This window comes from Saimiri boliviensis, chromosome 1 (assembly GCF_048565385.1).
Source record: "Saimiri boliviensis isolate mSaiBol1 chromosome 1, mSaiBol1.pri, whole genome shotgun sequence".
Lineage (NCBI taxonomy): Eukaryota > Metazoa > Chordata > Mammalia > Primates > Cebidae > Saimiri > Saimiri boliviensis.
Window position 1 is genome coordinate 74,501,157 of NC_133449.1, and position 23,019 is coordinate 74,524,175.

Genomic DNA, 23,019 nt, shown 5'->3' on the forward strand with positions numbered 1-23,019 from the left:
TAGGTTTGGTCATTTAACACGATCCCAGACTTCTTGGCGGCTTTGTTCCTTTTTTTAAAAAAAATTCTTTTTTCTTTGCCTTTGTTGGATTGGCTTAATTCAAAGACCTTGTCTTCAAGCTCTGACTTTCTTTCTTCTACTTGTTCAGTGCTGTTGCTGAGCCTTTCTATAGCATTTTGTATTTCTAAAGTGTTTCCAGTGTTTCCTGAATTTTTTATTGTTTTTTCCTTAAGCTGTCTATTTCCTTAAATATTTCTCCTTTCACTTCTATTGGTTTTTGAATTTCCTTGCATTGGGATTGGCCCATTCTCTGGTTCCTTCTTGATTAGCTTAATAACAAACTTCCTGTTATTTGTGTTCAGTTGCACTGAATATTAAATGTTTTGAATAAAGAGATCTTCCAAACAGGATTTGTGTGGGCGACCGGGCTGTTTTATTTCTCGCTTGGGTGCAAGCGGGCTGAATCCGAGAAAGGATAGGTCAAGGGCTAAGGGTGAGAATTGGTTTTATAGGCTGGGACAATTTTTTGGGGGGTGGGGGTGTTACAGAGTAAGATCAGTTACAATGGTTGGGGGTAGGGGCAAGGAGTATACCTTATCTTAAGTTTAGTTACAGTGGCAGGTGGGGTAAGGCAGAAGAGTAGTTAAGATGGTAGGGTGGGATAAGGAGTATTCACGTTATCATAAGAACAGTTAAGATGGCAGGGTGGGGTGAGAAGTATTCACATTATCATAGGAACAGTTAAGATAGCAGGGTTGGGTGAGAGGCTCCTTGAAAACTCTGCTGGGCAATTAGGGATAATGGCGAATGCAGACGGGGTTGTGGGGGATGATCAGCTGAGGTAGGCAGGACTTCAGACTTTCTGTGTCCAGGCTTGCACAGGGAGACCTGACACTTACTTCCTGAATTCTTTTTCAGGCAAATCAGGGATTTTTTTCTTGGTTTGGATCCATTGCTGATGAACTAATGTGATGTTTTGGGGGATATTAAAGAGCCTTGTTTTACCATATTACTAGAGTTGGTTTTCTGGTTTCTTCTCATTTGGGTAGGCTCTGTCAGAGGGAAGGCTGAAGGCTGTTTTTCACATTCTTTTGTCCCTTGGAGTGTTCCCTTGATGTAGTATTCTCCCCCTTTTCCTATGGATGTGGCTTCTTGTGAGCCGAACTGCAGTGATTGTTGTCTCTCTTCTGGGTCTAGCCACCCAGCAAGTCTGCCTGGCTCTGGGCTGGTCCTGGGGGTTGTCTGCACAGAGTCCTGTGAAGTGAACCATCTGTGGGTCTCTCGGCTGTGGATACCAGTGCCTGTTCTGGTGGAAGTGGTGGGGGATGCCATGAATTTTGTGAGGATTCTTAGCTTTGGTGGTTTAGTGCTCTATTTTTATGCTGGTTGGCCTTCTGTCAGGAGGTGGCGCTTTCCAGAGAGTATCATCTGTGGTAGTATGGAGAGGGACCAGTGGTGAACAGGGCCCTAAATCTCCTAAAATTACCTGCCCTTTGTCTTCTACTACCAGAGTGGGTAGGGAAGGACCATCAGGTGAAGTCAGAGATAGGCGTGTCTTAGCTCAGACTCTCCTTTGTTGGGTATTGCTATGGCTGCTGTTGGGAATGAGGGTGAGATACTCAGGTTACCAGATTTGCGTATCTAGGAGGATTATGGCTGTTTCTGCTGAGTCATGCAGTTTGTCAGGGAAGTGGGGTAAAGCTGGCAGTCACAGGCCTCACCCAGCTCCCATACAAGCCAAAGGGCCCGTCTCACTCCCACTGTGCCCCCTACAGCAGCCCCAAGTCTGTTTCCAGGTGGTAGGCAAGCTGGGCTTGAAAACTTGTCCTAGGCTACCTGCCTTCTAGCTGCGAAAGAAGAGGGCTTCGTTCTTTCCCCACCTGTGGAGTTTGCATCCAGGATTTGTACCCTCCCCTAAGTTCTGTCCAGGAGGCTTCTTGCCTTATTCAAATTGTCACAGAGTTCAGCTAGAGAGTTCTTTCTCCCTGTGGAGTTTTACCTCCCTTTCCTCTGGCCACCCTGCCCTGGATCCCTGTGGAGCCTGGTAGGAATGGCCTGTTAGGGGACCCAGCGAGCTCTCAGGGCCTTTCTGCTGCTTCTACTCCCCCTGTATTTCACTCGGCTCTCTAAATTGACTCAGCTCCAGTTAAGGTCAGAAATTTCTCCTGCAAACAGACCTTCAGGTTCTCCAGTGGGGGTATGTGTTTAGGAGAAGAGGCTCTTTCTTTCCCATGTCCACAGTTGGGGCACTCACAGTATTTGGGGTGTCTCCTGGGTCCTGGAGGAGCAGTCTGCTTCCTTCAGAAGGTCTGCAGGTCGTCTCGGGACTGCTCGTTTGTTCTTGCAGTCTATCTGGAGCTAAAATTCACACTGCAAGCCTCCGCACACTGCTCTCTCTGGAGCTGCACTCTAGACCTGCCTCCTGTCCACGTCCACATTTTTACAACCTTTTTCTTGGTGAAACTACGAAGCTTATTAGAGAGTGTCTCACAAACTTTGAAAACAAAGAGGCTTGGGACCCTTTTTTTTGGATCATAAATGTAACTTGTTCTAGTCCAAGACTGCCATCTGTTTGGACCCGTTCTTTTAGGCTGCCCCTTTGTGAGTACAGGCTCTACTCAGCATCACTTGGCCTCTCAATCATCTGCCCTAAGGCTTTCTTTGCATATCTTTAGCTTTCTGGAAGTATGGTATTTCAACCAGCATTACAATTTTCTTTTAATTGATAGTTTAACAAACTTCCATCCAGCACAGCTTTTGGCTAGCTGCTACACAGGTACAAAAAAGTGTATAATATACAAGACAGATTTTTTTTTTAAAGGTGCCACCCAGCTAGAAGGAATCCAGAAAACGAGGATACTTTTGGTCCAGTATATATGTAAGTATGGTTAGTTAAGTATGGTTGGTAGAACAAACAAAATGTTTAGATGAAGGCTGGATTTCGGGCAAAAGACATGAATGGAGTTAGAGAGCAGGGAAAATGTGTGGCCGGTTTTTGTTTGAACTTGGAGTAGGAGTCCTGGAGCAGAGAGTGTAGGAGATAATACTGAAATTTGCAAAAGAGGTCATGTCCCTCCTCTGTTCAAAACTTACAGCTTCTCATCTGGCTTCTCATCTTATTTAGATAAAAAGTCAAAGTCCCTATTGGCCTACAGGCTACCACACAGTATCCTTTCCGTGCCCCAGTTCCCATTTACCATGACTTTCTTCCTTGCTTCCCCTTCTCTAGCCTTATTAGTCTCCTTGATCTGGCCAATAGAGATTCCACCTCAGGGCTGGTTTCCTCTGCCTGAAACTCTCCTTTCCCACGTGGCTGCATGGCTCACCCCTCTTTTAGGTCACCTTTGTCAGAGAGATCTGTCTTGATCTCCCTGTACCATACCTCCTGCCCCCCTCCAGCCATTAACTATTCCCTGTACTATGCTGTATTTTTCTTCACTGTATTTAGGGTATCTATATACTTTTATTATTATTGCCTTTGTTTTGGCTTAGGGTGTGATGGAGTGTAGAATGTGCTACCTCCAAATATAGCATTTAGGCATACTGAATGTTTAAAGTTGAAAGAAATTAAGAAAACCACAGAAGCAGAAAGGTCGCTGTCTTTGTCACTCTCTTTCTCTGGCCTTCTTCCACCTTTCTCCCCTTGAAGCCATGAAAGAAATTCTCCGACCTGAAAGTAGATCATAAGACCCTCATGTGACAATTGTCTTCCCTAGACATGGGGGAAGGGAATGAACACACAGAGACACAAAGAAAAATCTGAATAAATTGGACTTGCTAAGTTCCCCTCAGTACCATTAGGTTTACCTGCTTTTTGTGCCCTCATCCTTCTACATGTGTCTCCATTCTTCATCAAACCTAAGCATAAAATAGACCATTTTCCCTGGTTCCTTAGATCTTCATTTCTGAAGGGACCTGTGTTGCATAAAATTTTGATTACATAAATTTGTTAAGCTTTTCTCTTATTAATCTGTCATTTGTTATAGGGATGTCAAACTATGAACCTTGTGATGGGAGGAAAATATATTACTTTTTTCTCCCTTACAAGTGTATGCCCCTGATTGAGAAGATTTTACTCACCATTGTATCCCTAGCACCCAGAACCAGTGCTTGGCACATAGCTTGTATTCAAATATTTACTGGACAAAAAAGAAAATGACTGCAGCAAAAAGGGTATGAGGGAGGGAAGGAGTTGGGTATGGATCCTGTGGTATTTTATGTTCCAGGAAAGGGAATAAAAACTTATTAGTCAGTGGGTAACCATCGAAGGATGTGAATTGGGGAGCAGAGGCAAAAGCATTTAGTTTAGGAAGATTAATTTGATCATAAGATGTAGGATGGATTTTTTTTTAAGTCACATCAACTTACCACCCCTTCCCAATCCAGCCACTCTGCCATACAGCTGGAGAAATGTGTGTGCATTTGAAAAAATAACTTTTAATCTTGAAATAGTTTGACTCACAAGAAATTGCTAAATAGTACAGTAAATGCTCTTTCTGTACTTTTCCCCCAAGTGTCCCCAGTGACATCTTACAATACTGTCAAATACAGGAAAATGACTTCATTACTATACTGTTAACTCAGGTACAGACCTTAGATGGATTTCATCAGATGTTACATGCACCTATTTGGGGGGATGTACAGTTCCATAAAATTTTAACATGTGTAGATATATGTTATTTAATATTTCTGGGTCTGACCTTCTCTAATACCACTCTCTTAGTTCTTGGGCTCCCATCATTTACACATGAGTAAAGTGAATGACTGTTGTTTTATTTTATGTTCTTCTGCATTGTGTTCCATTTTGGTAGATAGCCTTTCCTTTCTACACCAGAGATGCTTTTAAAATTTTACTCCACCAGGATTGACAAATCATATTGCAGATGTCCCTCAATATAGTTGGAGGATTGGTCCCAGGACCACTCCCCCCCCACACCCACACACATGCACACATGCAAACACACAGACACACACACATACACACACTATAACAAAATCTGCATATACTTAGCCTTGTAGAGCTCAAGTATATGAAAAGTCAGCCCTCTGCTTACATAGATTTCACGTACTGGGAATACTGTATTTTCTATTTGCATTTGTTTGAAAAACATCCACCTGTAAGTGAACACATATAGTTCAAACCCATGTTGTTCAAGGACCAACTAAATATACTAGGTCTTAATTATATATATATATATGTATATATAATTGCACTTTAGGTTTGGGGTACATGTGAAGAACATGCAGGATTGTTACATAGGTACATACATGGCAATGTGGTTTGCTGCCTCAATCCCCATCACCTATATCTGGCATTTCTACCCATGTTTTCCCTCCCCAACTCCCTGCCCCACCACTGTCCCTCCCCTAGAACCCCCTCAGAAGACCTCAGTGTATGATGGTCCCCTCCCTGTGTCCAAGTGTTCTCATTGTTCAACACCTGCATATGCGGTGTTTGATTTTCTGTTTTTTTGTCAGTTTGCTGAGAATGATGGTTTCCAGGTTCATCCATGTCCCTACAAAGGACATGAAATCGTCATTTTTTATGGCTGCATAGTATTCCATGGAGTATATGTACCACATTTTCTTCGACCAGTCTATCAGTGATGGGCATTTGGGTTGGTTCCAAGTCTTTGCTATTGTAAACAGTGCTTCAGTGCATGTGTCTTTATAATAGAATGATTTAAAATCCTTTGGTTATATACTCAGTAATGGGATCGCTGGGTCAAATGGAATTTCTATTTCTAGTTCCTTGAGGAATCGCCACACTGTCTTCCACAATGGTTGAACTAATTTACACTCCCACCAACATTGTAAAAGTGTTCCTATTTCTCCACATCCTCTCCAGCATCTGTTGTCTCCAGTTTTTTTAATGATCGCCATTCTAACTGGCATGAGATGGTATCTCAGTGTAGTTTTGATTTGCATTTCTCTAATGACCAGTGATGATGGGCATTTTTTCATATGTTTGTTGGCCTCATATATGTCTTCTTTTGAAAAGTGTCTGTTCATATCCTTTGCCCACTTTTGAATTTTTTTTTTTTTCTTGTAAATCTGTTTTAGTTTTTTGTAAATTCTGGATATAAGTCCTTTGTCAGATGGGAAGATTGCAAAAATTTTTTCCCATTCTATTGGTTGCCAGTTCACTCTAATTGTTTCTTTTGCTATGCAAAAGTTCTGGAGTTTAATTAGATCTCATTTGTCAATTTTGGCTTTTGTTGCCAATGCTTTTGGTGTTTTAGTCATGAAGTCCTTGTCTATGCCTATGTCCTGAGTGGTTTTGCCTAGGTTTTCTTCTAGGGTTTTTATAGTGTTAGGCCTTATGTTTAAGTCTTTATTCCATCTGGAGTTAATTTTAGTGTAAGGTGTCAGGAAGGGGTCCAGTTTCTGCTTTCTTCACATGGCTAGCCAGTTTTCCCAACACCATTTATTAAACAGGGACTCCTTTCCCCATTGCTTGTTTTTGTCATGTTCGTCAAAGATCAGATGGTTGTAGATGTGTGGTGTTGTTTCTGAGGCCTTTGATTTGTTCCATTGGCCTATGTCTCTGTTTTGCTACCAGTATGATGCTGTTTTGATTACTGTAGCCTTGTAGTATAGTTCAAAGTCAGGCAGTGTGATGGCCCCCGCTTTGTTCTTTTTGCTTAGGATTGTCTTGGCTATTCAGGCTCTCATTTTGTTCCATATGAAGTTTAAGGTGGTTTTTTTCAGTTCTGTGAAGAGGGTCATAGGTAGCTTGATGGGGATAGCACTGAATCTATAAATTACTTTGGGCATTATGGCCATTTTCACAATATTGATTCTTCCTAACCATGAGCATGGAATGTTTTTCCATCTGTTTGTGTCTTCTCTTATTTCGTGGAACAGTGGCTTGTAGTTCTCCTTGAAGAGGTCCTTTACATCCTTTGTTAGTTGTATTCCTAGGTATTTTATTGTCTTTGTAGCAATTGTGAATGGCAGTTCATTCTTGATTTGGCTCTCTTTAAGTCTGTTATTGGTATATAGGAATGCTTGTGATTTTTGCACATTGATTTTGTGTCCTGAGACTTTGCTGAAGTTGCTTATCAGTTTCAGGAGATTGTGGTATGAGACAGTGGTGTCTTCTAAATATACAATCATATCGTCTGCAAATAGAGACAATGTGACTTCCTCCTTTCCTAATTGAATACGCTTTATTTCTTTTTCTTGCCTGATTGCTCTGGCTAGAACTTCCAATACTATATTGAATAGGAGTGGTGAGAGAGGGCATCCTTGTCTAGTGCCAGATTTCAAAGGGAATGCTTCCAGTTTTTGCCCATTCAGTATGATATTGGTCGTCGGTTTGTTGTAAGTAGCTTTTATTAGTTCTGTCGATACCTAGTTTATTGAGGCTTTTTAGCATAACGGGCTGCTGATTGTTGTTGAAGGCCTTCTTTGCATCTATTGAGATAATCATGTGGTTTTTGTCTTTGGTTCTGTTTATGTGGTGAATTACGTTTATAGACTTGCATATGTTGAACCAGCTTTGCATCCCCACGATGAAGCCTACTTGATTGTGATGGATAAGCTTTTCGATGTGCTGTTGCAATCAGTTTGCCAGTATTTTATTAAAGATTTTTGCATCTATGTTCATCATAGATATTGGTCTGAAGTTTTCTTTTCTTGTCGAGTCTCTGCCTGGTTTTGGTATCAGGATGATGTTGGTCTCATAAAATGATTTGGGAAGGATTTTCTCTTTTTGGATTGTTTGGAATCGTTTCAGAAGGAGTGGTACCAGCTTCTGTTCGTATGTCTGGTAGAATTGAGCTGTGATTTCATCTGGACCTGGGCCTTTTTTGGTTGGTAGGCTATTAATTGCTTCCTTAATTATTTTTAAACTGGTACATTATTTCTTTCTCTTGGTCACTTATCGACTTAGAACTCCTTTATATCCTTTCTGATAGTAAAATATTTCTGCAAGATTGTTAACAGGATTCAAAGTTTTTCCTTTGCCTACCCAGCCTTACTACTTTGAAATATATTTCTTGTAAGTACCTTACCAGTAACTTCAGGATTGAGAAGGGTGCCCAGTTAAAGGAGATCAGTCATTTAAAGTCCAACTTTGTGTTCGTAAGTTCTTATTCATTCTTTGTGACTTTTAAAGATATTCTGATAACCATACTATTTTACTAAAAGCTGACTTTCTTAGTTTTTATATATTGTCGGATATATTTAACTTGATTTACAAGCCTTCCAAAACAAATAGTTAAAATTAAAATCTTATGTTTTAATTATTGCAGCTGTGCTGTATGTATAATTTTTTTTAAGGATAGGGTCTCACTGTGTCACTGTATTTATGTATGTGCTCTATGTAGATAGATGTGCTATATATACTTCATATACTTATATGTTGCTGATATTTAAGATAGTAATTGATGTTACTTCATAGGTTTTTGAATTAATATGCATGCCTAGGTGTGAAGTTGAAGAAAAACCAAACTGTGTCTGAATGTACTTGATATATTTCTTACAGGTTCTGAGTTCTGTTCGCACAGAATGGGACCCACTGGATGTTTGCTTTGGAGCCAAACAGCATTATCGGGTGTTCACAGTGGAGAACTCCATCAGTGTAGACAAAGAGCCCATGGCTGACAGCTGCATCTATGAATGTGTTCAGAATAAAATCCAGTGTGTGTCTGTCACCAGAATACCACTAAAATCAAAGGCCATCAGTTGTTGCAGGAATGTTACTGAAGACAAACTGATTCTGGGCTGCGAAGATTGCTCACTAATTCTTTATGAAACTCACCGTAGAGTGACTTTCTTAGCACAGACTGAACTTTTGCCTTCATTAATAAGCTGCCACCCAAGTGGTGCCATTCTGCTAGTTGGCAGCAACCAAGGGGAGTTGCAAATTTTTGATATGGCTCTCTCCCCTATTAACATCCAGCTGTTGGCTGAAGACCACTTACCCAGGGAGACTCTGCAATTCAATAAAGTATTTGATGCTTCCAGCAGTCTTGTTCAAATGCAATGGATAGCTCCTCAGTTTTTTTCTCGGAAGGCTGAAGGTAGTGATATCTGTGATCTCCTCTTCCTCAGGTTTGAAAGAGGACCTTTGGGTGTACTGTTGTTTAAACTAGGTAAGTTAAGGAAAGTCGTAAGTAAAGTGTTTATGATAGTGACATAATTAAGGCAATAAAACTTTTCTTCTGAAGTAGATTATTCTATTTGTCATCCCATAAATATGTTTGCCCTTTAAATATCCATATAGTTTTCTTTTGTGGTTGATTTTCTAACTGCCAAAGGAACATTAGATATTGAAGAATTTGGAAAGTACATTAATTGTCAATCATGATGCTTCAAAAACCCAAACTTTTACATTCGATACTCTCTAAAATAACTGCACTACTAAATAATTACTTGAGCAATAGATATGTGAATACTTTTAAAGGACTTACTTTGTCCATTGAAAAATTCTATGTCGTAGAAATGGAATAATTTTTCTATAAACATTATTTTAGATTATTGGTGTCTGTCGGTTCCCAGACTGGCATTGTGTGAAACAAGTGTTTTAAAATAAGAGAAAGCAGGTATTTACAGCTAGTGCTCGACTTACGACCATGATTGGTTCCAACAGACAGGTCGTAACACGATTTGGTTGTAAGTTGAGTAGGCTACATGTACAGTTCTGTGAAATGATGTTATAAAAATCTTTAAGTCATATTTTATCATAATTTTCTTTCGTTACTGTTATATAGCATAATTTTCTTTGTTCATTTTATGCCATTTGTATCATCTCTACACCATCTTGTTTCTTATTTTTACATTTGTCAGGTTTAAGTAAAACACTCCATTACCAGTACAACTGGTTTAGTATTTGTAAAACATACAAAATTACAAAATACAGGGGCATACAAAAATACAAAATACAGGAGTAAAAAATACCATAGGAAACATTTTCCCAATTGCAAAACATATCAAAATATATAAACATGTACGAAACATTTTATTGGCCACTGGTGCTTGGCTACAGATCATTGATGTCATCATCTGAGGTAGCAGTTGGGGTTACCGGAGTTGGTTTTTCATAAACATGGTGAGCTTTGTCTGAATTGTATGTTTCTTTTTTTCTTCATAAATTTCACAATATGGACGAAACACATCGTGCGCCATCCTCCATTCAATCCTTGCAAATTGTTCGATGTTTGAGTCCATTGCTTCGAAATGTATAAGAAGTTTATTCAGTAAGGATAAACCGTCTGATAATCCCTTAGTGGTGAACTTTCTTTCTGGCTCCTCCTCCTCTTTCTCTGCTTCTCTTCTTTCTTCTTCCGCCACTTTTTCTTCTTTCAGTTCGATTAGCTCTTCATTTGTAAGTTCTCTGGATTCTTTGTTTAGCAACTCTTCAACATCTTCCATTTCACACTCCAAAGAAAGGTCTTTAGCGAGTATTACTGTATTTTCCCAAATCGTTTTGAGTTCATGTTCACTGTCAAATCCATCAAAATCATTAACATAGCGCTTAACACAATTTTTCCAGATGCCATTCATGCACTTTGTCATCACAGTCTCCCAGGCGGTAGGGATATTCTTCATACACATCAAAATGTTGTAGTGTTTCCAAAAATCTCGCAATGTTAGTTTTGAGACAGCATCTATAACGATAATGCTTGAGCGAAAGTGGTTCGGAGATAGTTGGCCTTTAATGTAGTAATCGAACCTTGGTCCATAGGCTGGATGAGTGGAGTCATGTTTTGCGGAAGAAAAACAAATTTTACATCTAGATGGAGATCACCTAGATGTGGTGGGTGTCCAGGCGCATTATCGAGTAGCAATAAAATCTTGAAAGGAATATCTTTCTCCAAACAATATTCTTGAACTTGAGGAATACAACAGTTCATAAACCAGTCTTCAAACAATCCTTGTGTCATCAATGCTTTACGTTGAGAATGAAAGTAGATGGGCAGTGTGTGCTTGTTAATATTCTTTAATGCACGCGGGTTGTCTGAGTGATAAATTAAGAACGGCTTCAGCTTAAACCCTATGATGTTCCTGCCAAGCAGCAGAGTTAGCCTATCCTTAAATACTTTAAATCCCGGCATGCTTTTGGCCTCTTTGTGAATATAAGTGCGTGCTGGCATCTGTTTCCAAAATAATCCAGTTTCATCAACATTGAAAATATGTTCTGCTAGATATCCCTCATCTGTAATTAATTGATCCAGACTGTCAACAAACTTACATGCTCCTTCCTCATCCGCACTCGCTGCTTCTCCAGTCACTTGAACACTATGCATTTGGAATGTTTTCTTGAATCTCTGGAACCAGCCAGTGCTTGCTACAAATTCTTGACTGTAATCTTCTCCAGCACACTCCTACAGAGTCTGAAATATACTTCTCGCCTTCATCTGCACAGTAAAAAGACTTAATGGTGTTTGTTTTTGAATTTGATCTTCCATCCAAATATATAGCAATTTCTCCATTTCATGGATGGGCCCACTTCGTTGCTTTGTATAACTGTTGATCGCATGGGTGCAGAACCTTTCACAGCTTCACAAATTCTTTATCTTTCAAAATCGTCGACACAGTCAAGTGTGATAACTTCGTATCATGTGCAATCACATTCACTTTCTTTCCTCCTTCGTACTGCTTAATTACCTTCATTTTCGTGTCAAGATCAATGGCCTTTCTTTCCTTCTTGGCAGGCTCAGGCGTAGACAAAGAAAATTTCCTCTTGGTAGACATCTTGGAAGGGGTTTGATGAAAAATATCCAAGACACAAAACACAAATTGCTGTACCGAGTCTGGGATAACAGTTGAAATGTTGCACATGGAAATGGTAGTGCTGCCGGAAGCTGGTCCGCACTGTCGTACGCCCAGCTGGGCAACATTTGCGCTGCCAGACACGGAGCAGTCGTGGCTGGCAATTGTGGTCGTAAGGTCAAATGGTTGTAAGTTGCATAGATCGTAAGTCGATCAATACCTGTAGTTAGAAATTGCTGAAGATATTTCTACAACTTTGTTTTAGTTTCTCTTTTGGATAAAAATATTCAAAAGGATAGATATTTTTATAGATGTTGATAAGTTAATATCTATAAAATTATATATTAATGTAGCCCATTTCAACCAAGAGACTTTATTTTTTTTTAACTTTTATTTAGGTTTGTGGGTACACATTAAAGTTTGTTATATAGGTACATATGTATCATGGGGGTTTGTTGTACATATTATTTCATCACACAGGTATTAAGCCTAGTACACAATAGTTATCTTTTCTGTTCCTCTCCCTCCTCTCATTCTCCTCCCTCAACTAGATCCCAATGTCTGTTTTATTCTTTTTTGTGTTAGTAAATTATTATCATTTAGCTCCCACTTTTAAGTGAGAACATGCAGTATTTGGTTTTCTGTTTCTGCATTCATTTGCTAAAGATAATGGCCTGCAGCTCCGTTCATGTTCCTGCAAAAGACATGATCTTGTTCTTTTTAATGGCTGCATAATAGTCCATGGTGTCTATGTACCACATTTTCTTTATCCAATCTGTGATTGATAGGCATTTAGGTTGATTCCATGTCTTTGCTATTGTGAATGGTGCTGCAACAAACATTTGTGTGCATGTATACTTATGGCAAAATGATTTAAATTCCGCTGGGTATATACCCAGTAATGGCTTTCCTGGGTCAAATGGTAGTTCTGCTTTTAGCTCTTTGAGGAATTGCTATATTGCTTTCCACAATGATTGAACTAATTTACACTCCCCCCCTCACAGTGTATAAGTGTTCCCTTTTCTCCACAACCTTGCCCGCGTCTGTTATTTTTTGACTTTTTAGTAATAGCCATTTTGACTGGTGTGTGATGATATCTCATTGTGGTTTTGACTTGCATTTCTCTAATAATCAGTGATACTGAACTTTTTTTCATATGCTTCTTGGTCTCATGCATGCCTTCTTTTGAGGAGTGTCTGTTCATGTCCTTTGCCCACTTTTATTTTTATTTTACTTTAAATTCTGGGATACATGAGCAGAATGTAGAAGTTTGTTACGTAAGTATATGTGTGCCATGGTGGTTTGCTGTACCTATCAACCTGCATCTAGGTTTTAAACCCTGCATGTATTAGGTGTTTGTCCTAATGCTCTTCCTCTCCTTACTCCCCCACCCCCAATAGGCCCCAGTGTGTGCTGTTCCCCTCCCTGTGCCCATCCATCGATTGTTCAGCTTTCACTTATGAGTGAGAATATGTGATGTTTGGTTTTCTATTCCTGTGTTACTTTGCTGAGGATGATGGGTTCCAGCTTCATCTATGCCCTGGCAAAGGCCATGATCTCATTCTTTTTTATGGCTGCATAGTATTCCATGGTGTATATGTACCACATTTTTTTAATTCAGTCTGTGATTGATGGGCATTTGGGTTGGTTGCATGTCTTCGCTATTGTAAATAATTTTGTAATAAACATGTGTGCATGTGTCATTATAGTACAATGATTTATATTCCTTTGGGTATATATTCAGTAATGGGATTGCTGGATAAAATGGTATTTCTGGTTCTGGATCCTTGAGGAATCATCACACTGTCTTCCACAATGTTTGAACTAATTTACTCTCCCGCCAACAGTGTAAAAGTGTTCTATTACTCCATAGCCTCACTAGCATCTATTGTTTCTTGACTTTTTTTTTTTTTTTTTTTGAGACAGAGTCTCAATCTGTCACCCAGGCTGGATTACAGTACCGTGATCTGAGCTCACAGCAACCTCCGTCTCCTGGGTTCAATCGATTCTCCTGCCTTGGCCCCCCTGAGTAGCTTTGATTATAGGCATGTGCCACCACACCTGGCTAATTTTTGTATTTTTAATAGAGACAGGGTTTCATCAGTTTGCCTAGGCTGGTCTCAAACTCCTGACCTGAAGTGATCTGCCTGCCTCGGCCTCCTGAAGTGCTGGGATTATAGGTGTGAGCCACCACACCCAGCCTCTTGACTTTTTAGTAATTGCCATTGTGGCTGGTGTGAGATGTATCTCATTGTGGTTTTGATTTGCATTTCTCCAATGATCAGTAATGATGAGCTTTTTTTCATATGTTTGTTGGCCACTTAACTGTCTTTTGAGAAGTGTCTGCTTATATCATTTGCCCACTTTTTGATGGGGTTTTTTCTTGTTAATTTGTTTCAGTTCCTTGTAGATCCTAGATATAAAACCTTTGTCAGATGATAGATTGCACAAATTTTCTCCCATTCTGTAGGTTGCATGTTCACTCTGATATAAGTTTCTTTTGCTGTGCAGAAGCTCTTTAATTTAATTAGATCCCATTTGTCAATTTTGTCTTTTGTTGCAGTTGCTTTTGGTGTTTTCATGAAGTCTTTGCTCATACCTGTGTATTGAATGGTATTACCTAGGTTTTCTCCTGCGGTTTCTATGGTTTTGGGTTTTACATTTAAGTCTTTAATCCATCCTGATTTAGTTTTTGTATAAGGAAGGGGTCCAGTTTCAGTTTTCTACATATGGCTAGCCAGTTTTCCTCCAACATCATTTATTAAATATGGAATCTTCTTCCCTATTGCTTTTTTTTGTCAGGTTTGTTGAAGATCAGATGGTTGTAGATGTGCAGTGTTATTTCTGAGGTCACTCTTCTGTTCCATTGGTCTATATGTCTGATTTGGTACCAGTATCATGCTGTTTTGGTTACTGTAGCCTTGTAGTATAGTTTGAAGACAGGTAGCATGATGTCTCTAGCTTTGTTCTTTTTGCTTAGGATTGTCTTGGCTCTCCGGGTTCCTTTTTAGTTCCATGTGAAATTTAAAGTAATTATTTCTAATTCTGTGAAGAATGTCCATGGTAGTTTCAAGAGAATAGCATTGAATCCATAAATTACTTTGGCTTTGCCCACATTTTAAAGGGTTTGCTTGTTTTTCTCTTGTAAATTGTCTTAAGTTCCTTACAGATGCTGGATATTGACCTTTTTCAGATGCACAGTTTGCAAATATTTTCTCCTGTTCTATAGGTTGTCTGTTCACTCTCTTTGTAGTTTCTTTTGCTGTGTAGAAGCTCTTGTTTAATTAGATCTCACTTGTCAATTTTTGGTTTTGTTGCGATTGCTTTTAGCATCCTTGTCATGAAATCTTTGCCCATTGTCCAGGATGGTATTACCTAGCTGTCTTTCAGTGTTTCTCTACTTTTGGGTTTTACATTTAAGTATTCCATTTCGATTTGATTTTTATGTATCAACTAAGAGACTTTAAAATATAATTTATTATGATGATTCACTTGCCTTTTGTAACTTTGCATTACTAGCTATACCCTGAAATATATGATATACTTTAGGTATTAGATTTCTACAATTTAACATTCTTGAGAGAATCTCACTTAGGTTTAAAAAATAAATTTTAATTAATGTACAGTATGGCTACTTGAAAACATAGAAAGGTAAATACATTTTAAAACCCCTTATGGAATTTGGCTCTGTGGTACAAAGTTAGGTTTTTAAAGGCATTGCAGTGTTTGTTAAATAGCTTTCAATTTACTTTGTTTTTTATGGATCTGCTTGTCTCTGAAGTTGAGTACACAAAATAAATCTAGTTAACATGACTTGATTAACCTGCAAGATATAATGCATACAGTATTAGACCTATGTTCTTTTCACATAATAAAAATGTAGGTAAATCTATTCATAATGTTAATATTCAAGAAAAAAATGTTTGGAGTCTCATTTATTGTGAGATAATCCAGTTATACTTTGCCCAACTACATGTTTAACAGTTCTATGTCTCCATACACAACACTAATTAAACTGGATGTTTGATGTTTCACATGTCTGTTAAAACACACACACTCATGCACTCATGCTCACATACACACACTCTCTCTCTCTGTCTCTCCCCCAGACCCCTCTCTCAATCTCTCCTTTCACCCTCTAAATTACCCGTTTACCTGTCAAACAGAAGGCTTTCTGCCCATGTACACCTAGCTTTTCTTCAGCTTTCCCTTGTGGGCCTACTCACAGCAGCTTTGCAAAAAGCACAGCTTTCTTTTCCTATCTCTAGCACATTTGCCTTCTTACTAAAGTAAACAGGCTCTCAATGTAGGGATTTAGAGGGCTTCCTGCTAATTGCCAGCTTGTAAACTTAATTGGACTGTCTCCCTGGGCACTGTTCCTAAATCAATTAGGCATTGAGTTGGCTGTCACCTCTTTTTCCCAAGAAGGTCTCTTGGAAGAGAATTATCCAATAGAAGTCAAGCATTCAAATGAAAAGGTGATAACTTTTGCAACTGACATTTATCATTTAAATTTTATTTTCAATATGACTCTTAAGTTTTATAGGATAGGGAAATTGTACAGTCTTACATGCTCTTTAGGAGATATAAATATGTAATTTCCAAGGAATTTTTAAAGTTTTGTTTCTCATTTTTAATGTATAAGATTAATATTTATTACAAATTATTTTTCCTGGGAAGAGTAGATTCCTTGAAATAGAAGATTCCAACTAGCAGATTTTTAAAAGAAAACCCAGTTTAAAGAACAGATTTTTCTTATGATCTGCTACTAAATACATCCAAAAAAATTAATATACTTCTTGAATTTGTCAGTGCTGATTCTGGGCATCCATGTGGAATTTTCATGTATAATTCAAGTTACTGCATACATAAACAGGTAGTTACATGTGCAGTTTCCCCACTAGGGAGCATTTATGAGTTTTTTTTTTTTTTTTTTTTTTTTCAGATGCTTGTTATGCAAGCCTTTGGAAAATTTGACATGAAAGGTGTAGCTTACAATTTAAAATTGTAAAGATAGATCATGGATCATAGTTTAATATAGAATGCTTTCATATGTAAACGTGGCAGTGCCTAATGCCAATATGCTAAGATTTTTGGAGTTTGACGTTAGATTAGGTCAGTTAGTGTAATGTTGAAGGAACACTGTTCCAAGGCTAGAGCTTCCATTTCTTAATCCTTACAAGGATCACACAAATGTGTTGGGCATTAAAAGTCCATCATTATTGTTATTAGAAGAATTCAAAGATTATTTCTTCCTTAGGAGGTAATTAGAAGTGTTATTACATTGAAGACAGGAAATACTGTTTTATAGAAAGCAGTATATATTCAGAATCTCTTTATGTGACAATCACTATTACATATTTCTTCATACATAGACTAAGATTAATTTTAAAAAGTGGAAGCCCTAATTATACTATTGGGATATTAAAGCTTTTCCATTCTCATTAGTACCTTTTCCAACCTTCACTGCTCTCCTTAAACTCACATAATCAGTTCCCTATCCCTCCCAACAGAGCATCTCACCTTTTAATTGTCAGTTCATTAAATTTATCTGCTTCTTACCACCCACCCACCCATCCAACCACTTATCAGTATGCACATGAATCTTTCCCTCTCAGTTCAGTGAAAAGGGAGTCTTTCCTTCTGTGCAAGACTGATGCCACCACTATTTCCTCTGTGGATCCAGTAACATTCCCTTTGACACCTTTATTTTGTCAACCTCCCCAGCCCCGTCTATCTTGGTACAGCAGCAGATAAACAGGCCCAAGCCATACCATAAAAACAGACTAACAGAACTTTTCCTTAAAATGATTTCCCCTCTGTTATTAATCTCATGTTCACCTTTCTTTCATAGCCAAACTCACTGAAATAATAATGAACATTGCGTTTTCTCTGCTTCTTCATTTCTCACTCCTCAGAACACTGGGCTGTGGCTGTATCTTCAGTGGTCTCTCAGAACTGCTCTTGGAAAGGTCACCAGTGACTTCCTACTTAATAATACATTTCCCTTATGTTGTTTGATGACTTTTCAGCATTTGATCATTTCTGATCACTACCACTGTCACAGAACCCTCATCAAACTTGCCCTCTATTATCCCAAATGCAACTTTCTGTCACTTTTTTATGCTGTTTTTCTGCCTACTCATGAAAATGTTAGAGCCGTTGAGGGTTCTGTTTTTAGCCCTTCTCTCACTTTGAACAAGTTGAGACTTTGTTTTCAATTTTGTTATCTGATCTCTGACTCCAGCCAGATCATTCCTGACTCCACATCCACATATTTACCTGGCTTGCTGAATACATTCTCTTGGATGCACATGTGTGCCTCAGACTCATTATGTGCAGACATGAATTCATCTTTCTCTCCAGACCTGCTTTTTCTGTTGTATTCTTTTTGGTGAATGGTACAGTTACTCAAATGGAATGTCCAAGTCAAAAGTTTTTCTAGAATCCTCCCTCGCTCCTAATACCACATCCAATTAGTGACCAAATCCTATTGATATACACTCATAACATCTCATTCAGTTCAGCCTCACTGTCATTGCTTTAATCTGACCTACTCTGTTTTACCATGATCAAGCAGAGGCCCTGTATCTGTTTTCTTCTGCCTTCCAGTCTTCTCATCCTACTCCCAGTTAATCCCCTGGGTGCTATCCTAGTGATCCTTCTAATAGTGCAGATTTGGTCATGTATTCTCCAGCTTGAAATACTTCATGTCTTTTGTGGGAACATGAATGGAACTGGAGGCTATCATACTTAGCAAACAAATGCAGGAACAGAAAATCAAATACTCTATGTTCTTACTTATAAGTGAGAGCTAAATGCTGATAACTCATGAACACAAACAAATGAATGGGAAACACTGGGGTCTACCTGAGGGTAGAGTTTGAGAGGAGGGAGAGAAGCAGAAAAGTTAACTTTTGGTTACTGGACTTAATACCTTGGTGATGAAATAATCTGTACAAACCCCCATGATGAGTTTACCTATGTAGCAAACCTTCACATGTACCCCCCAAACCGAAAAGTTAAAATAAAGAAATACTTCAGTGGTTGATAAGCCCTTTCCTGCCTCTTGGGCTTTATCTTCAGAGCTGAGTTGCACTAGTGTAGCTTCCCAGCCATGGTGTGTGCTGTCACACTCACGCCTTCCATGTTGGTGATGATAGTATTCCATTTGCCTGGAGTGTCCCCACAATGCCCTCATAGAGGTGCAAAGTTGGGAAAAGGTTAAATGTTCAAGTGATAATGTTAAACAAGAGATAATAAAAGCTAACATCCTCACTCTCAAAATTTTAAAAATCATGGACAATGTGTGTATATGTGTGTATGCCTGTCTCTCTTTCTAAAAAATGAACAGTATGATTTTTCTCTTAGAAATTTTGTACAAAGCAGTTTTCCTCAAGAGTTATTTTCAAAGAGTTATTTCAACATTTTACTTTACCCAAGTAGTATGAGGCAGTTTATTGCTGGAAATGCTAAACACTTCATTAGATGCCTAGTCATCTTAAAATTGGATCTCATATTATTTTAAATGAACTTTTATTCTAGACAACATTCTACTTTCATCAAACTAGACTGATGATGAATTTTTAAATCAAGTTTATTGAGGTACAACTTACATAAATAAAATACATTCATTTAAAATGTACAGTTCAGGCCAGGTGCAGTGGCTCATGCCTGTGATCCCAGCACTTTGGGAGGCCAAGGCAGGTGGATCACCTGAAGTTAGGAGTTCAAGACCAGCTTGACCAATGTGGTGAAATCTCTTCTCTACTAAAAATGTTTTTAAAAATTACCCAGGTTTGGTGGCACGGGTCTGTAATTTCAGCTACTCAGGAAGCTGAGACAGGAAAATTGTTTGAACCTGAGAAGCAGAGTTTGCAGTGAGCCAAAATTGTACCATTGCTGCAGCCTGGGCAGCAAGAGTGAAACTTCTCAAAATAAAATAAAATAAAATACAGGTCAATGAGTTTTGACAAATGGTACTACCACCATCATAATATAGAACATTTCTGTCATCCCAAAAAAATTCTCTCAAAGCCCCTTTCAGTTAATTTCCACCTCCCCCAAAGTGATGAGCATTGATCTGCTTTCCATCATTATAGATTCTATTTGCTCATGTCCTTTGCAGCAGTATGGATGGAGCTAGAGGTCATTATCCTTAGTGAAATCATCTGGAAAACAAAGTCAAAAATTGCATATTCTCATTTATAGGTGGGAGCTAAGCAGTGGGTACGCATGGACATACAGAGTGGCATAATAGACACTGGAGAGTCCAAAAGATGGGAAAGTGGGAGAGGGGTGAGGGATGAAATACTGCCTATTGAGTACAGTGTTCACTATTTGGATATTAGGTACAGTAAAAGCCCAGACTTCATCAATGCGGTATATCCATGTAACACAACTGTACTTGTATCCCTAAATCTATAAAGAAACATTTTGTTTTTTGAGATGGAGTCTTGCTCTGTTGCCAGGTTGGAGTATAGTGGCGCAATTTCGGCTCACTGCAACCTCCACCTCCTGGGTTCAAGGGTTTTTCCTGCCTCAGCCTCCCGAGTAGCTGGGACCACAGGCGTGTGCCACCATGCCTGGCTAATTTTTGTGTTTTTAGTAGAGACAGGATTTCACCATGTTGGTCAGGATGGTCTCGATCTCTTGACCTCGTGATCTGCCCACCTCGGCCTCCCAAAGTGCGTGAACCACCGTACCCAGCCAATATACATTTTTTTAAATAAAAAAATAGTTTTTCCTTTTCTAGAATTCCATAGAAATGGGTCAGGGGTACATGTGCAGGTTTGTTTTATAGGTAAATTGCATGTCTTGGGGGTTTGGTCAACGGATTATTTCATCACCCAGGTAATAAGTACAGTATTTGATAGGCAGTTTTTCGATCATCACCATCCTCCCATCCTCCACCCTCAACTAGACCCTGTTGTCTGTTGTTCCCTTCTTAGTGTCTATACATACTCAATGTTTAGCTCCCACTTATAAGTGAGAAATGTGGTATTTGGTTTTCTATTCCTGTGTTATTTCATTCAGAATAACAGCCAGCATCCATCTTGCTGCAATGCACATGATCTCATTCTTTTTTTATGGTTACACGGTATTCGTGGTGTATATGTACTACATTTTCTTTATGCAGTCTACTGTTGATGGGTATTTGGTTTGATTCCCTCAAAGTCTTTGCTATTATGAATAATGCTGCGATGAACATGTGTGCTCATGTGTCTTTATAGTAGAACTTTCTTTGAGTATATATATACCCAATAATGAGATTGTTGGTTCGAATGGCAATTCTGTTTTAAGTTCTTTGAGACATCACCAAACTGCTTTCCACAGTATCTGAACTAATTTACATTCCCACTAGCAGTGTATAAGTGTTCTCTTTTCTCTGCACCCTCACCAGCATCTGTTATTTTTTTAACTTGTTAATAATAGTCATTCTGGCTGGTTTGAGATGGTATTACATAGTGGTTTTTATTTGCATTTCTCTGATAATTAGTGATATTGAGCATTTTTTTCATATGCTTGTAGGCTGCATGTATTTCTTCTTTTGAAAGATCTGTGTTCTTTGCCCACATTTTAATGGTTTTTTTGTGTGTGTTTTACTTATTCGTTTGTTTCAGTTCCTTTTAGACTCTGGATATTAAACCTTTGTCAGATGCATAGTTTGCAAGTATCTCCTCCCATTCTGTAGGTTGTCTGTTTACTCTGTTGATTGTTTCTTTTGCTGTGCAGAAGCCCTTTAGTTTAATTAGGCCTCATTTGTCAATTTTTCATTTTATTGCAATTGTTTTTGGCGTCTTTATCAGGAAATCTTTGCCAGGGCCTGTGCCCAAATGGTATTTCTTAGGTTATGTTCCAGGGTTTTCATAGTTTTAGGTTTTACATTTAAGTCTTTAATCCATGTTGAATTGATTTTTTTGTATGTGGTGTAAAGATGGGGTCCAGTTTCAATCTTCTGTATATTGCTAGCCAGTTACCCAGGTACAATATGTTGAATATCCTTTTCCTACTTGTTTTTGTTGACTTTGTCAAAGATCAGATGGTTGTAGGTGTGTACCATTATTTCTGGGCTCTTTCTGTTTCATTGGCCTCTGTGTCTGTTTTTATACCAGTACCATGCTGTTTTGGTCATGGTAGCCTTGTAGTATAGTTTTAAGTCTGATACGTGATGCTTCCTTCCAGCTTTGTTCTTTTTGTTTAGGATTGTGTTAGCTATTCAGGCTTTTTTTTGGTTCCATATGAATTTTAAAGTAGTTTTTTTTTTTCTAATTCTAATGAAGAATGTCATTGATAGTTTGGTAGGAATAGCATTGGATCTTTAAATTGCTTTAGGGAGTATAGCCATTTTAATGATACTGAGTCTACCTATCCGGGAGCTTGGAACATTTTTTCCATTTGTTTGTCTCATCTCTGATTTCTTTGACCAGTAATTCCTGTTGTAGAGATCTTTTACCTCTCTGGTTAGCTGTATTCCCAGATGTTTTATTCTTCTGTGGCTATTGTGAAATGGGACTGTGTTCCTTATGTGGCTCTCAGCTTGGATGTCATTGGTGCATCGAAATATTACTGATTTTTTTAATATAATTTTTTTCATTGTACTTTAGGTTCTGGGGTACACACACAGATCATGCAGGATTGTTGCATAGGTACATACATGGCAAGATGGTTTGCTGCCTGCATCCCCCTGTAACCTTTATCTGGCATTTCTCCCCATGTTATCCCTCCCCAACCTCCCCACCCCTCCGCTGTCCCTCCCTTAACCCCCTCAACAGATCCCAGTGTGTGATGTTCCCCTCCCTGTGCTCATGTTTACTCACTGTTCGACATCCACCTATGAGTGAGAACATCCCGTATTTGGTTTTCTGTTCTTGTGTCAGTTTGCTGAGAACAATGGTTTCCTGATTCATCCATGTCCCTACAAGGGACACAAACTCATCATTTTTTATGGCTGCATACTATTACATGGTGTATATGTGCCACATTTTCTTTGTCTAGTCTATCACTGATGGGCATTTGGGTTGGTTCCAGGTCTTTGCTATTGTAAATAGTGCCGTGATGAACATATGTGTGGGTATATACTCAGTAATGGGATTGCTGGGTCAAATTGAATTTCTTTTTCTAGATCCTTGAGGAATCACCACAGTGTCTGCCACAATGGTTGAACTAATTTACACTCCTACGAACAGTGTAAAAGTGTTCCTATTTCTCTGCATCCTCTCCAGCATCTGTCTCCAGACTTTTTAATGATTGCCATTCTAACTGGCATGAGATGGTATCTCAATGTAGTTTTGATTT

At 38.7% G+C, this 23,019-nt stretch overlaps 1 protein-coding gene across 8 annotated transcripts in view; it reads left to right on the plus strand.

The window, feature by feature from the left end:
- WDPCP (WD repeat containing planar cell polarity effector) overlaps positions 1-23,019 on the plus strand; it is a 785,671-nt gene that overhangs the window by 458,119 nt on the left and 304,533 nt on the right. For all 8 annotated transcript variants that reach the window (XR_012517640.1, XM_074399199.1, XM_074399192.1 and 5 more), the window contains one exon: positions 8,492-9,101. Coding sequence is in view for 7 of the 8 variants with exons in the window: in XM_074399199.1 (XP_074255300.1) it covers positions 8,492-9,101 (610 nt within the window). In the remaining variant the exon portion in view is untranslated. The remainder of the gene's footprint in view (positions 1-8,491; positions 9,102-23,019) is intronic.